The 15,860-nt window shown below is 52.6% G+C and overlaps 2 protein-coding genes across 3 annotated transcripts in view; one reads left to right on the top strand and one right to left on the bottom strand.

Moving 5' to 3' along the window:
* The window catches only part of LOC130587011 (zinc finger protein 883-like), a 21,793-nt gene extending 7,655 nt beyond the window's left edge, over positions 1 to 14,138 (bottom strand). Inside the window, exons 1-5 of one of the 2 annotated variants that reach the window (XM_057387962.1) lie at positions 14,044 to 14,138; positions 7,288 to 7,382; positions 6,176 to 6,254; positions 4,828 to 5,989; positions 1,207 to 1,210 (exon numbers count right to left, since the gene is read on the bottom strand). In XM_057387962.1, the coding sequence (XP_057243945.1) occupies positions 1,207 to 1,210; positions 4,828 to 5,989; positions 6,176 to 6,227 (1,218 nt within the window). In that variant the 5' untranslated portion in view covers positions 6,228 to 6,254; positions 7,288 to 7,382; positions 14,044 to 14,138. Of the gene's footprint in view, positions 1 to 1,206; positions 1,211 to 3,434; positions 5,990 to 6,175; positions 6,255 to 7,287; positions 7,383 to 14,043 lie in introns of those variants that run through there. The other variant, XM_057387961.1, reaches the window with a different exon arrangement.
* On the top strand, positions 9,887 to 10,991 carry LOC130587013 (killer cell lectin-like receptor subfamily B member 1B allele A). Its single transcript, XM_057387963.1, has 5 exons — positions 9,887 to 9,904; positions 9,996 to 10,145; positions 10,305 to 10,430; positions 10,673 to 10,788; positions 10,868 to 10,991. Exons 1-5 carry the CDS (start codon positions 9,887 to 9,889, stop codon positions 10,989 to 10,991), a joined length of 534 nt encoding a protein of 177 aa, XP_057243946.1.
* Positions 14,139 to 15,860: the final 1,722 nt, after the last annotated feature.

Raw genomic sequence — 15,860 nt, 5'->3', positions numbered from 1 at the left:
AGGATGAATCCCACCAGGTGACCGATACATAGCTTCATTTTTGAAGGTTAGAATCCTACCAACTAACAATAAGATCTTTTTCTACAGTATCTTGTTGACGTGCACAACAGCGGACCAAATATGGCAGGGCCTTAGACACATCTTTGGTCCCTGACACACTCCCCTATTCCCCTGGGCACAGTGGGGGCCAGAGTCTACCCCAGTTCCAGCTCAGGGGCTGCTCCAGGCTGATGTGCTCCACCAGGCAGGGGAGGTGACCCCATGCCCGGGTTGGTTTCCAGCAGCACCAGGAGCTGCTGGGTCCATTCCCCATCAGGGACAACATTGGTGGCCACCACATGCCTTGACAGCTCCTGCTGGCCCTGGAACCACCTCAGCTGCACCCGGGCAGGGTAGAAATCCAGCACAGAGCAAAGCAGCTGGCTGGGGCCAGGCTGGGAGCTCAAGGGCACCAGTGAGGTGGACACACTGGGGGGCACTGGGAGAGAGTGGGGAAGGCTGGTGTGGCATTGAGAGGGACTGGGAATGGACAGGGAGGGAATGCTTGGAAAGAGAGAGGGTAGAGGGCTGTGGGGGTGGGAGGGCACAGAGAGAAAAGGCAAACATCTGGGAGGGATTGAGAATGGACTGGGAATGGACTGGCAGAGGTAGTGGGAAGGATTGGGAGGGTCTGGGATGGATTGGGAGGACACTGGGAGACTAGGATGAAGTCAGAGAGCCCTGGGACACTGGGAGGGGGCAAAAGACTACAGGCATGGGTACAAAGAGGTCTGGGGACACTGGTGTTTTTCCCAGAGAAGTTTTGAGGGGCTCCAGGGTCATTCCCAGGGGAGGGGCCAAGGGGACACACTGCCCCACGCTCACCTCTGCAGTCCACACTGAACACCACAGTTGGACTAGGCACTGCCTGTCCATCTCAGCCCATTTTCACTCCATGTATTCCGAGTAAGGGCTCCAGTACCTGGCAATCTTTTCCCCATATGGGGCATCCCCCACAAACAGCTCGACATTGTGTTGAAGATTGTGTACTGGTTATAGATGAGCTTCTCTACGAACCTTGCTTGGTTGTTGCCATTAATGAAGTGACACTAGTGCTTTATCCGGAACTGGAACACCCCTGTGTGTGCAGGGACAGGACAAGGGGTGTCCCCCCAGCACCCCCAGCAAGCCAAGATGTCTGGGGGCCAACCCAGATCCCCAATCCACACCCCTGTGCCCCACGGCCACCATGGGACCCTCTTGCCCTCAAGTCCCACTTCCTCTTTTCATTCCTTCTCCCTATTTAGCCCCATCCTTTCCCATTGCACCACCCATTGCCAGCTGCCCCCACATTAGTTTGGGGGTCCCAGTCTCAGCTTTCCCCCCTTTCCCACCACTTTTCACACAATTCCTCAAATCCACAGCCCCCTCATGCTCAGTTTTGGGGTCCCAACCTCCACTTTTCCCCACTTCTCCACCCTCCCTCACCTTTCTCATCTTCTCCCAATCCTCAGCTCCTTTCCTGCACTTCCTTTGGGGATCTCACTTTCCCTCAACTCAGTTTGGGGGTCCCACCATATCCTTTTCCCCTTCTCCCCATTTCTCACTGTGTCCTGCCCCCCAAACCCCTCCACTCACATAAGAGCTCTGCTCCTGCAGCCASGGAGGCTCCAACATCACCAGTGYYMCCAGTACGGCCCCAGKGCTGCCACACGCCCCATGGCCAGTGCTGGGCAGGTGCTGACACCCCAAAGCAGCCACACTGTCTTGGGAGCACCAGTCTGGACCAGTGGGGTCAGCAGTGCTGCGTGCTCTGATTGGCTGAGGGCAGTTTGGGACCCTTTTCCTGAGGCTCCTCCTGGCAAGTGATGCACCATTCATTCATCGTGGTCTGATTGGCTGCAGATTGACTGAGGGCTTTTAGGGACACTGTAGCCCCGGGTAGGGGTTTTATGGGGGATCCTTGGGGTGCTGGGTAGGTGGGAACTCAGTTGTGCCCAAAAATGGGGCGTCCAGGTATGCTGGATTTCAGGTGTGTCCATGGTAAGAGGTGATGCTGACCCAATGCCAGGCACCCACCAAAGACATTCTATCCCTGCTCCCTGTAGCCATATAGGGGAGAAAACTGAACCAAGGGTTCCCGGGTTGACGTAAGGACCAGAAGAAATCCCTCACMMAACACCATCACGGGCAAAACTGGCTCTAATTAGAGACATTAACTGAACTGATTACACTGACAAAATTAGAGCAGGAGAATGAGAAGAAGAACCTTCAAAACACCTTCCCCCACGCCTCCCTCCTTCCCCCCAAGAGTGCAGGGAGTGTCAGGAATGGGAGCCATGGTCACTTCCTCCCCCTGGACTTCTCTCGCTACTCAGGGAGAGAAAGACTGAAAGAATGCAGCTTCTCCAAGCCAGGGGAGGGAAAAGGTTTTTGCCTGGGCCAATGAATCCAAGCTAGACAAGCAAAACCAAACCACACTGTGCCATGGAACACCTGGGCCATGAGGCTTTGAAAATGCCTTCCAAAAAGCCTAAAGCTCCCTCCCTCTCCAGCACCAAATGCAGGCGGTCCCGGGCCTTACAGACAGAACAACCATTTTTGGGCATAAAGAAGAGGATAATGGAATAGACTATCATCATAAATCACTCCAGTGGGTCACTGCCACAGGGTGGCCCCTCTGTCCATGGGTCTCCCATGGGGTCAGTGCCTCCTCTAAGGCATCACCCTGCTCTGGCAGGGGCTCCTCCAGGGGCTGCAGGTAGATCTCTGCATCTCCATGAAACACTGCATCCCCATGAATTTCTGCATCCAGCACCTCTGTYTTTGRAGCCACCAGGGATTGGCTCTGCCRGACATGAAGGAGGCTTCTGGCAGCTTCTCACAGAAGCCWCCCCTGCAGCCCCCACCCCGCTACTGAAATCAGGTCATGCTGTCGTGGTTTGAACTTGGCCRAAAGCCAAAGCACCCACGATGTTCCCCCCGCTCCCACCGGAGAGGCAGAGAGGAGAGCAACAAAATKTATGGCTTCTAGATAAGATAACATAATTGAGAGAAAGATTTAAGTGCTTCAAACATAGTCAAAAAGGCTCAAAAAAATCTTAAGTTCCAAAATAGATTTATTACTAAGAACTACTAACAATACTACCGCACCGGGGGGAGGGGAACAAAAGACAGGGAAAAATTTAAAAGAAAACAAATGGACATTTTAAGACACCTGTTACTCTCTGTGAACCTGCCTCTCCCAGGTCACCCTTCCCCACCCCTCCATGCTTCACAGTGCAAGGGGGCAGGGAAATGAGTTTTAACACAGATCAGACTACTCATTACAGTTATCATCCAGTACTATAGGAGAAGAGTTCTTACAGCTCCAAGCTGTGGAAGTTCTTYATCCCAAGAACAGTCAGTGTATAACTGCTGRTGGCATGGGATTCTTTTCYTTAMCTCAYAGGAAAAAAGGRAAACAGTCCTCCAAAGCCAGCATGCTTCAGTCTGAGGACAAGGCCACACTCTCAAATCTCCTGRCAGAACACAGTTTCTTCTAAGCATCAACACGCTTCAGACATGGTGGTGGTGGGGGGGGSCACCTCTTCYCCCTTTTTGGCTTATGATCAATCCAGTCCTCAAAGGCCATGTTGTTCATCTCGGGTGCAGGGCCTTTTTTTCTATACAGGTCTCCCATTGAAGAAACAGTCATTTCAAGAAAATTCTTTTCCCAYAGTTGAGCACCACAACAAGAAGCACACTTCTTTCTCTTCCTTACGGTGATCTTGGGTCTCCATTTTTTTTCTTATATCTCCTCACCCTCCTCCCCTGTCCTCCCCCCGTGCAGGGGATGAGACTAACAACATAAAAACTAATGGCAACTGCAAACTATCTTGTTTTGAATTCTTCTTAAGTACAAGACCATACATCATCACAGAGGAGTAACTAGCATGTGCAATTGGCCCAGGCTTGACCAGCAGCCTGTCCATCAACCTCAGAACCATAATGGATTGGTTCTAAAACACAGGAGGCAAGGCTCCTTTTGCTGGAGAAGAAGGAGAAAACTTCAAGAACTTTCTCACAGGAGCCATCTTTGTGGCTTCTTGGTCCCATCCCCCACCACCAAAAACCAGACCGAGCAAAACCAGGACACATGCAAACCCAATAAAGGCCAAAAAATGGGCTCCCAGATATCCAGGAGCTGAGGCGCACCCAAAAAATGCGGATCGAGATGTGCAGGAACTCAGTTACACTCTAGTGTTGGGTGCCAGATGCCTTAGAGCTCAGATACACCCCAGAATGAGGATTGAGATGTCTGGGGCCACGTGTGCCCAGAAATGAGGCCCCAGGTGAGGGCATTCTCTGCTTGGCTGAGCATTGCCTGAGGGCTGGGGCTGCAATGAGGGGAGACACCCTCCTCCAGTGGAGATGTCCCACAAACAGGGGACCCCCACAAATCCTTCAGAACCCCTGGGGCTATGCTGGCCCTGCCTGCGTGCCGGGAGCCACCAAAACCACTCTGTCCCTGCCCTGTGCAACTGGACAGGAAAAGGAAATACAAGGAAAGACTCAGGAGTTGAGAGAAGGACCAGGAGAGATCCCTCCCCCATCACCAGCATAGCTAAAACAGATCCAGCATGGGGACAGGGATTGAATYTATTCCCAACCAAATCACAGCAAGAGATGGAGAAGTGAAAGAAAACACTCAAAGACCGTCCCCCCACCCAGAGTGGATCACTCAAAACAGGCTTAATGTGGATCACTGTGGATCATCCAATATGGATCCATCCATGGGGGATGAAGTTGGAGCAGCGCATAAAGCTCTTCCCACACTTGGGCAATCAAAGAAAGGGCTTCCCTTACTGGTGGCTCTGTTGGTGTTTCATCAAGGATGACCTCCAGGAGAAGCTTTTCTCACATTTGGGACACTTGTGGGGCCTCTCCCCGGTGTGGATGCGCCGGTGGGTAAGGAGGTTGAAGTTGCGGTTGAAGCCCTTCCCACAGTCGGGGCAACGGAAGGGCCTTTCCCCTGTGTGTGTTTGCTCATGTTGGAGGAGTTCTGTGGTTGTTCGAAACCTCTTCCCACACTTGGGACACTCATAGGGCCGTTCCCCAGTGTGGATGCGCTGGTGGGTGATGAGCTGGAAACTCCACCTGAAGTTTTTCCCACATTCAGAGCACTCATGGGGCCGTTCCCCACTGTGGATCTTACGGTGTTTGATGAGGTTGGATCTCCAACTGAAGCTCTTCCCACATTCCAAGCACTCATAGGGCCCTTCCCCAGAGTGGATCACCTGGTGTTTGATGAGATTTTTCCTGCTGCTGAAGCAGTTCCCACATTCCAAACACCTGTAGGGCTGTTCCTCAGTGTGGATGCGCTGGTGCTTGATGAGCTGGTAGCTCCGTTTGAAGCTCTTCCTGCACCCCCAGCACTCATAGGGCCGTTCTCCGGTATGGATCAGCTGGTGTTTCATCAGCTGGGAGCTCTGCATGAAGCTCTTCCCACATTCCATGCACTCGTAGGGCCGCTCCCCAGTGTGGATCATCTGGTGGTTCACCAGGGTGCAGCTCCGGCTGAAGCTCTTCCCACATTCCAWGCACTTGTAGGGRCGTTCCCCTGTGTGAATCCTCTGGTGGTTGATGAGGCCGGAGTTCCAGCTGAAGCTTTTCCCACATTTCCCRCACTCGTAGGGCCGTTCTCCAGTGTGGATGTTCTGGTGATCCATCAGGAGGGTGCTCGTGCTGAAGCTCTTCCCACATCCTGAACACTTGTAGCGCTTCTTCCCAGCATGAGGCTTCTCCACCAGCTCTGAGCTCTGACTGAATCTCCAGCCGCCTTTCCTGCACAGTTGGGGTCTCTCCTCAGAGCTCCCTGGGCTGGGTTTGCAGCCCYTCCTCGTGCGAAATTTCCAGGGRTTTTCCTCCCTGTAGAATTCCTGYGCCGTGGAGCTGCTTGAAATGGCCTCTTCCACAAGGTTCTGCCACAGGGATTTGGCCTCCCCAGTCTCTGTCCTCATCTCAGTGCCTGGAGGAGAAAGAACAAGGAGAGGATGGGATTTGCCTCCGTGCCAGAGGGAAGGGGAAGGAGATCTCCCCAGTCTGTTCCCAGCAGGATGGTGCCGGTCAGAGGGCTGTCCTGCAGACAGGGGTGATGCTGGATTGGGAGATGGAGCAGAAGAGAGGGGGAAATGGGCAGTGATTTCCTCCTCACCTGCCTGGGTGTCCCGGGGTGTCTTCCTCTTCCTCCCAGCCTCCTCCTCCATCTGGTCACAGCTTGGGAATGACAAATCCTGTTTTGGAGGGAAAAATAAGGGGTGAGCGCCTTTGGCTGGGGGTTCCTCCCACCCAAGTTCATCTCAGGACACCACCTGGCATTTTGTGTCTAAAAACCTCCAGACTACCAGGATTCAGCTGAAAAAAACCCTCCTAAGAATTCTCCTCTCTTGTCTCTCCACACTGGGGTTCTGATGGTCATCCTTTCCTGGGCTGATGGGGGTCCTGTTGCTCCAGGGGTCCCCAGTCTCCAAAGTCCTGCTTAGCAATGCTATGAGGTTTTGGGGGTTCCAAGGGTTCCTACTCCCTGGACTCTCTGCTCCTCAGTTCTAGGGATCCCAGGGGTCCTCCCTCTCCAGGTTCCCTCCTATCTTCAGACTGCTGGAGATCCCCCAGCTCCAGTACTGCCCCTCTCCACATCCCCCACTCCAGCGGTCCCAGGGTTCCCCTCCACTGCTCTCCCAGGTTGTCTCCAAGACCAATGTCCCTCCCTGCCCTGGCACCAGGTGATCACTACATGGATACCCAAAGGGGTATTTGAGACTCAGCTTTGGGGTCCTGCAAGATTCAAGCTCCTCCCTCTCCCCAAAAAAGAAATATCCCAGACACCCATAAAGATATTTGGGGCTTGATTCCAGAGCCTGTGAGCTCCAAATACTCGCCTACAATAAACCCTCTTGGGGYCCCCCTGATATATATGGGGTGAGCTGCCCCTCCCTGGTCACATGTAGGATGCAGGTGGGGCAATGCTCCTGGGCCCACATGTGCTGCAGACCTCACGGCAAACCTCATGCTACTCCTTCTGCTCCTTCTCCTGCGTGTCCTCTTCCTGTTCCTCCTGTTCCTGCTCGACCTCCTCCCCTGTCCTCCTCCTCCAGGACTCCTCTGTCTCCTTCCTCCCACTCCAGACTCCCTTTTACACCCCTCTCTGCTCCATGGACACCACAGCACCGGCTGTTGGGTGGAAGGAACCCCCCCGCCATGAGCCCCTCACGGATGGACAGGAGGATTGTTAGGTGTGGCAGAGCTCCCATTATAACAGAGACTCACCACATTGGAGCTTGAGAATATTCAGGGTGGGTCTGGATTGAGAGGAGGTGATTCCTGATAGACACAGGGGCCTTGGTCCACTTTGAATCTTAAATCTAAGGGAAGAAATTGTCAAGAAGTTCTCTATTTATACAGGTGGTAAGTGAGGAAAATGAGCAGGTTTTATTCAACCACTATTATGATAYGTATGTAGTGTGGAGGATAGGTTTTAAATGGCAGGAATTTGTGTTCTTAAATGTGATTGTAATTTAGTGRGAAGGGATTTGGTAGCTAAACTGGAAATGCAAATTAATACTGTAAAAGGTGATACAATGGCTAATGCTGTTGTAATTGTGTAAAATTTCTGGGAAGGCTACACTAAAGTGAACCTAGAAGTGTGGGAAGTTCCAGGGTAATAGGGAAAATTAGATATGGATCCTCTCCAAATTACTTTGAAACAACCAGAACAAGTTGTATCTCAAAGCAATAACCCTATTCCAAGTGAAGGGGCTACAGCCTGTTCCTGAGYTCCTGTTAAAGGCAGGGCTTTTAGAGCCAGGGATGTCCCCCTACAACACTCCAGTCCTGCCAGACAAGAAAACAGATAGAACCTACAGAATGGTACAGGATTTAAGAAGAATAAATGAAATTGTCAAACCAAGGCATCCCATGGTTCTGGATCCTTACACCATGCTCAATCAGATCACTTCACATCAGTATTAGGCAGTACTCGATTTGAATGGTGCTTTATGGGGCTGCCAGTCACTCACCCTTACTTTTATATTGTATTTTATATCAGCCATTTGGACCCAGGGTGGGAAAACTGATTTTTAGTCTTAGGAAAAGTAGAAAAAAAAATTTCAACCTTAGCAATTGCTGGGTCAGGAGGGCCAGAATGGTCATGGGTGGCCCAGTGGAATCCTTATCTTGGGTCAGCACCCAAACTGAGGTCCATAATGGGACCTGCAGGACTTGGGGACAAACAAGCAAGTCCATGGAGACTTCATTTTTCCAAAAAAGGCATTTATTGCTATTACTAAGTCCAGTTTTTTGGTGGTGGGGGATGAGACCAAGAAACCACAAAGATGGCTCCTGTGAGAAAGTTCTTGAAGTTTTCTACTTCTTCTCTAGCAAAAGGAGCCTATGTTTTAGGGCCAATCCATTATGGCTCCAAAGGATGATGGACAGGCTGCTGGTCAAGCCTGGGCCAATTGCACAGGATATTTACACCTATGTGATGACATTTGGTCTTATATTTAAGAAGAATTCAAAACAAGATGGTTGCAGCTGCCTTTAGTTCTTAGGTTGTTACTATCAACCCCTGCACCAGGGGAGGATGAAGGGGGTAGGTGAGGAGATGTGGGAAAAAATGCAGACACGAGGTCAGAGAGAGGCAGAGAAGACAGGTGCTTAACCATGGAGAAAACAATCTGTTCTCAAGATGACTGTTCTTCATTGGAAGATGTGGAGAGAGAAAGGCCCTGCACCCGAGACAAACAACATGGCCTTGGAGGACTGGACTGATCCTAAGCCCAGAAGGAAGAGGCCCCCCTCCCCCTCATGTCTCAAGCGAGTTGATGCTTAGAAGAAAACTGTGTTTTGCCAGGAGATTTGAGAGAGAGGCCTTGCTCCCAGAATGAAGTTAGCCTTGGAGGATTGTTTCCCTTTTCTCCCACGAGACAAAGAAAAGAATCCCATGCCACCAGCAGTGGTACACTGGCTGCTCTTGGGAGCTGGATGAGAACTCTTCTCCTATGGTGCTGGACAACAATGGTAGAGATGGACTGGCCATAAAACACTAATTTCCCTGCCCCCCTCGCATGTGGGAAGGCATTGGAGGGATGGGGAGGAGCGAACTGAGAAAGAAACAGGTTCGCAGAGAGAAAATGGGTGTCTTAAAATGTCCAGTTTTTTCCCTCCTCGTAAATTTGCCTTTTGCCTTTTTGTCCCCCGCCACCCCTCACGCAGTAGCATTCTTAGTAGTTTTTAGTAATAAATCTATTTTGCAACTTAAGTTTTCCAGCCTGTTTGACCATTTCATGGAGCATGAAAATCTTTCTCTCAATCTGTTATCTTATCTAAAAGCCATAAATCTTGGTGTTAACTGGGCTTTTGCTCTCCCCTCTGCCTCTCCAGGGGTGGGGGGGAACTGTCGTGGGTGCTTTTGGGGTTCAGCCAGGGCTCAAACTACAACAATTGCCTAAGCAGAACAGGAGGTACATTTGTATGGAAAAGTGTCTGGGAATGGATGTTGTCTCCTGAAATGGATTGTATCTCCCACCCTGCTGTTGTAAACTGACCACTTGTACCCAGTATACAGGGAAAAGAACAGACCCCAAACCCATGTACAAATCTCTAATCATGGCTGGGNGGGAGCCCCCAATGTCTGCGGGATCCTGGGGAGACCCCCAGAGGGGCAGGGCTGGGGAAACCCCCCCAAATAAACGGCTGCGAGCTGTTCCCGAGGCGGGCAGGGGGCTCTGAGCAGCCCCCCCAGCCTGGGGTCGGGCCCCTCGGGGCTGCAGRAGGGGGGGCAGAGGCTCCGGGGCTCTCTGCGATGGCACCCGAGACACGGTGACACCTCGGGGGGGCCACATCCTGTCACCGGCACAAAGCCACCATGGTGGGGACAGCTCCTGTACGGGGGGAACTCAAGGATACAGAGACGTCCCAAAAGGGGCCGGGCTGGGCCAGGTGCTGTCCTCTGCTCACCATCCCTTCCCCTTCAGGTCTCCAGCGGCAGCTGGAGAGTCCGGGAAGCTGCAGAATCGGGAGCTGGAACACAGGAGATGGCAACAGCACCCGGGAGCGTGAGCTTTTGGAGCTCAGAGAAGTTTTCCGGCAGCTCAGAGAAGTACTCTGCCCACCACAGCCACCAGGTAAGAGCCTGGAGGCATCTCAGCCCTAAAAGCTTTCCCAAATTATTGTAGCATACCCAGATTGGAGCCCCAAGCACAGCCCAGGGTGTCTCCAGGGATGAGGTGGCATCTTGGTGATCCCATTTTTCAGGGGCTGAGGGATGCAGAATCTGCCCCCAGGGCTGGATGCTGGGAGGGACCAAGTGCTACTGGGTCTCCACTGGATACGGCTCTTGGAACAGGAGCCAGGAGGACTGCGGGGATCGAGGGGCCAAGCTGCTGCTGCCGTGGGATCGGGATGAGCTGGTGAGGGAATGCTGGGGATGGGAATGTAGGAAGAACATGGGTTGTAGGCTGGTGGTGGCCCCCTGGAAGGGTGAGGGGGTTCCTAGAATCCGGGGATCAGCCCCCACCCTGTGTCCAAGACCCCCAGGTGCCTCTGACATGGGGAGCATGGATGGGGCTCAGTTCTGGGATGAGGACAGAGTCTCTTTAGGGTGACCATCCATGTCCTGTCAGCATCACCGCTTCTCCTTCCCCCATGCCAGGAAGTCCTCAATGAAACCCTGCAGAAACCCGGGCGCCGCTTCTGGGTCGGGCTCTGGGTGCCATCGGCCAGGGTGGGCTGGACGTGGTTGAACGGCTCCCGCCTGGACCGGCACCGGTGAGCACTGGGGGAGGGCTGGGGGTCGGGAGTGGCCAAGAGACCCTAGGTGTGACCCGGGCTCCCTCTGCATCTGCAGGTTCCACCTGGATCCCAGGGAGACACCTGGATTCTGTGGGACGATCAGGGGCAGCAGCATCGTCTCTCAGGAGTGTAACACGGAGTTGCAGTGGATCTGTCAGAGAGAAGCCGCCAAATTCTGACCTGGAGCCGCTCGGGCAGGATGTGGGAGTCTGGTTGGGCATGTGGGAGCCAGCGCGGGCAGGATGTGGGAGCCGGTGCTGCTGTCGCGGCACAGCAACCCCTGCACAAATGGACGGAGGCGTTTCCTGGCTCTGCTCTCTGCTGTGTTTGAACCACGTCAGAGAGCAAAACCCCTCAAATTGTGTTTCCCTGGCTGCAAAGCTCCGCGAGGCTCGTGCTTTATATAAACATTTCTTATATTCTTATGTAAACCCATCCTTCTGGGCCCTTTCATTTGAGTCCGCCCCGAGGCACCAATCACAAGAGCCTCAGTCGCCACCTCAGAGCTGGGCTGTGACAGGAAATTGCCATCACAGCTGGGAGTCCTCGGCTGTTGTGACCACCGTGGTCCAGAGTTGTTGTGAGGTTTCCTGCTGTGACCCGAGCCTGTTGTGAGGTTTCTCTCCAGAAGAAAAGTCAGAGTGACCCTCTGAGGGAAATGTGAGGACATGGACCCTCATGGGGTCAGTGACAGGTTCAAAAGTGTCCCAGGCGAGTCCAGTGGGGACTGTCCCCGCCTGAAGAGACCTGTAAATGCTGATCCTCCTCCCCTCCAGACCTGGCCCCTAACAACTGCCAGGATCCTCAGGCAGTGCTGGATGGCCATGTCTGATCGCGCTTCCCTGTCCCACTCCGATCCGCTCCGGGAGACCCCAAACCCTCTCCTTTGCTCCACATTTCTCTCCAGCGCTTCCCCCGCTGCTGCAATCCTCGCTCAGTGCCGCTGAGCTTGGAGTGTCACGGCATAAAACCTTCCTGAAAAGGGTTTTTAGTGCCCGGGAACGATTTTCTGGGCTTTGTGGATTCTGCAGCTCCTTCGTTAACATAGGGAGGCTGGGAGCTGTCAGTGCACTTTTATATTATTTATTTTATTTTATTCCTTACCTTTTATTGCACTCGCACCTCACCTATGCCTCGCTGCGGCTCCTTCAGAGACANTCCCACCCTGCTGTTGTAAACTGACCACTTGTACCCAGTATACAGGGAAAAGAACAGACCCCAAACCCATGTACAAATCTCTAATCATGGCTGGGTTAAGTGTTCCCATGAAGGTTGTACAAAGATASCTTTCAAGAATTCCCACAGGATGTTTTGGCTTGCCAATAAAGTAATTCTGCTACTGAAGCCTATACAGGAAGACAGGAAGTCTCTAGGGCATGGCAACATTAAAATGGAATCCAAAACCTATTTTCAAATATTTTGCTCTGGAACCAATCACACAAATGGAAAGGAACACAGTGGGGATGTAACTGTGTCTGGCAGTCAAACATGGGGGGCCTAGAACTGCACTTACTGTCTCAATGGCATTGCACTTTCCCAGGGAGCCCTGCAGGGAGGGCTTACAGAGCCTGGGAACACATTATATTATCAGCAACCCCAAGAAAAGTGGACCTGGAGTGGTCCGTTCCTGATAGAAGCTGGGCCCTAAAAAATCATTACYGGATCTGTGGACAACATGCCTATCAAAAGTTGCCTCCAAATTGGTCAGGGATAGGTTATATAGGATTCATTAAACCACTGCTCTTTTTGCTACCACAAGTTCAGACAAATCAGTTGGGAATCCAAGTATATGATGATTTAATCAGAGAAAAGCAGTCAATTGGTGCATCYTTGGCTGGAAGGAGWACCCARAAATGGGGAAAACATGCACAGCCACCAGAAGCAGTACTGTAACACCATGGACCAGCCCCTTGGAACTCTAATGAATTCATACCAGGTAACAGAGAACCCATTTAGAACTTAAACTGGATAATTAGATAACAAACTGTCCTCAAAATAATAACCAACCAGACAACTCCAGCTCCTGATCTTGATGACCAAATCACTCAAATGAGGAATGCAACATTTCACCATGCGATGATATCAGATTATTTATGAGCAGAGGGAAGAGGAGTCTGTGGAAAATTAAATTATTCAAACTCCTGTTTGCAAATAGATGACAACAGAAAAGTGGTGGAGCAGGTAACAAAGGAAATAAAAAATAGTTCATGTACTCATACAAGCATGGGGAGGATGGGAATTTGACACATTTTTATGGTTACTTGGTGGACAATTGGTTAAACAAATGCTGTTTCCCCTCTGATGTGCTACAGCAACTCTGATCTTTTCACCATGCAGGGCACCTTGCTGAGTGCAGCTCATTCAGCAGGTGACCAAGGGGATGCAGGTGGCAGCCAGGCCTCCTGATCCAGAAATGGCTGCAAAAGGACACAGAATGAGGTCACAGAATAATCCCAAAACGGAAGAAGACCCAGGAAGAAGTGATTAGGCAATGGCAATTAAAGTTTGTAAAGACAGGTATTGAGAAAATAAGAAAATGAGGAGGGATTGAAAGGAATARGATGCACATGTTTTTACAGAGAGTGTGAACCTGCTTGGAGATAGAGCCGGGGACTTGCAGCTAAGCAAGGGAGAAAGCATCAATTTCATACTAACTAAAACTGCTCAGTCAAGGTCCTGCTCAATTTCTGAACTTCGAGAAGAATGAAGACTTAACAGAGCCRTGAATATCGTTTGCTATACAAAAGAGAGGGATGCATATTAAGAGGGACATGCAGCAGGCGAATCTGTACGGGAAGTCTGTACGTTCCAAGTACCTCAGCCAATGGGAAGAAAGGGAGATGCGGCCGGGAAAATGAGGATAAAAAGGAGACATCCCACGGGAAATATCCCATGGCCTCTCCCTCTGTTTATGAATAAAGTCAATTTTACAGGACTCCTCTGTCTCCTTTGTGGACAGAAACCTCGGGCGACGCAAATTTTCCCGCACAGTTCCGGAGACACGGAAGCCACCTCCGCCCTACGGAGAGAAACCGGGACGAGCCAGCGCTGCTCCGGCACCGGCTCCTGCCGAGGCATCAGCGGGAAGGAGACCGCGGGCAGCCGCTCCCGCGAATACGGGAGGGACACGGAGAACGAACCCTCCTGAACACACACACCCCACACTCCCCCACCCCACGGCCCCCGCTCGCACTGAGTCCCGAGACCGGCATAACCGAGCGCGGCTCCCACCTGCACTGGGAGCGCCTCCGAGCTCCGCCGCCGCCGCTCCCGAKCCCCCACAAACGCTCCGGGAATGGCGGCGCTGCTGCACGAGGGGCGCYCTGGCGGTGGGAAGGGGKCGTGCTTTTCCCCGCTYTGACCAATCAGCGTGCGAGAATGRAGAGTGACRGCAGGATCAGCCAATCGAAGMGAGCGGCGGGCTCCGCACCCGGCACAGCCCCGCCCCGCGCTCTCAGGCCCCGCCCCCGCGCTGTGTGAGGGGAAAGCCGGAGATGAGGAACTGCCCTGAAATCGGGATTGATCTGAAAATAGGAACAAAGTTCTCCGGAGCTCCCGGCCCGGCGTACCCAGCCCTGTGTGTTGGGTGGCTCCGRCTCAGCCTCACTTCTCTTACCCGCTAATTAGGAGCAATTTATCAGGCTAATTAATCGTTGTTTGGCAGCACGGGATCAGGGGGTGCAGGGCTGCCCAGTCCTGCCGAGGCTCAGTGTACTGCTTTTATTTGCCCCCAAAAGGGAAAACTGCCCTAAATACCTTTGGCTGAGTGCAGGAGGGGAGAGATTTCTGGCAGGAAACTCCAAAAATCATTTTTCCCCAGACCGGGAAGAACACAACAAACTAATCTGAGGTGGCACCCCCAGCAGCGCCTCTGTGCCGGCCCAGCTGAAGCCTCGCTGGCTGCTCCAGGGTGCACGGGCAGACTGGGAGCACTGGGAAGGGGCCCCGGCTCGGGGCGCAGCCCCCGGGGCAGCCCCACSGCCCYCACGGCAGCTCCRRGGCTCCTYCARCCGGGATGGAACGAGGGAAGGGGAGCAGGGGAAGGGACAGGGCTGCCGGTGCCCAGGGGACACGAGGGACAATGGGGACACTTCAGAAGCATTCAGTGCAAAACAGAAAATAATAAGGAAGATAAAAGCAACAGTGGCACCATAGCAGAGTGCCACACAAGGTCTTTGTGGACAGAAACCTCAGGCAATGCAAATTTTCCCTCACAGTCCCAGAGACATGGCAGCCACCTCTGTCCTACTGAGAGGAACCAGGATGAGTCATTGACCCACCCATTGTCACCATTGCAGTGCAGTGATGCTGGCCCAATGCCTGGCACCCACCAAAGCTGTTCTCTCACTCACTTCCAGAGCTACACATGGGAGAGAATATTGAACCAAGGGTTCATGAGTTAAGGACCAGGAGAGATCCCTCACCACACATCAGCACGGGCAAAACAGGCTTGAAATTGGAGGGTGCAGGGTGCAGGTCCCAGGGGGTCGGGTTCTCTGGGGACCCCCAGATGGGTGGGGGACAGGAACTGGCAGGGATGGGAGTGGGATCCCGGTGGTGCTTTTGAGTTTGAATTTCTTCAGGCACTGCTTCACCTTCCTCCTCCCCAATGCTGCTGCTCCAGCCCTGTTGGGGTCAAATCTGGATTTGCTGGATGACTTTTCTGCCCTGACTTCCCCCAGTGTGGCCCTTTGGACCTCATTCCAAAGGAGGGGATGAACTGGAAAAAGCGAACTCCACACCAAGTGCGATTTCAGGGGCTGGTTCTTTCAAAGGGTCTGTGCTCAGAGCAAAAGCTCCAAATATGCCCCAATTCGGCAGCTCAAAGGAGACCTGGGTTGCTGAAGGGCTGCTGGTGCCTTTAGGTATCCCGATGATGTTCCTCGTCTGTCTTCTCTGTGTTTTGGGGGGTTCTTGCTTTGTTCCTTTTTCGCTGTTCCTGGTGCCTTGTGCTTTTTTCCTGCTGGCTCCAGCTTTGGTTTCCATGTGGAGAAAACACGGCAGAGGAATGGGAACCATCTAGGTTGGAAAAGATCTCGAAGATCAAA

This window comes from Malurus melanocephalus, unplaced genomic scaffold (assembly GCF_030028575.1).
Source record: "Malurus melanocephalus ecotype Western Australia unplaced genomic scaffold, MMel_1.1 scaffold_1458, whole genome shotgun sequence".
NCBI classification, from domain to species: Eukaryota; Metazoa; Chordata; class Aves; order Passeriformes; family Maluridae; genus Malurus; species Malurus melanocephalus.
This window is presented reverse-complemented; position numbering and strand designations above follow the sequence as displayed.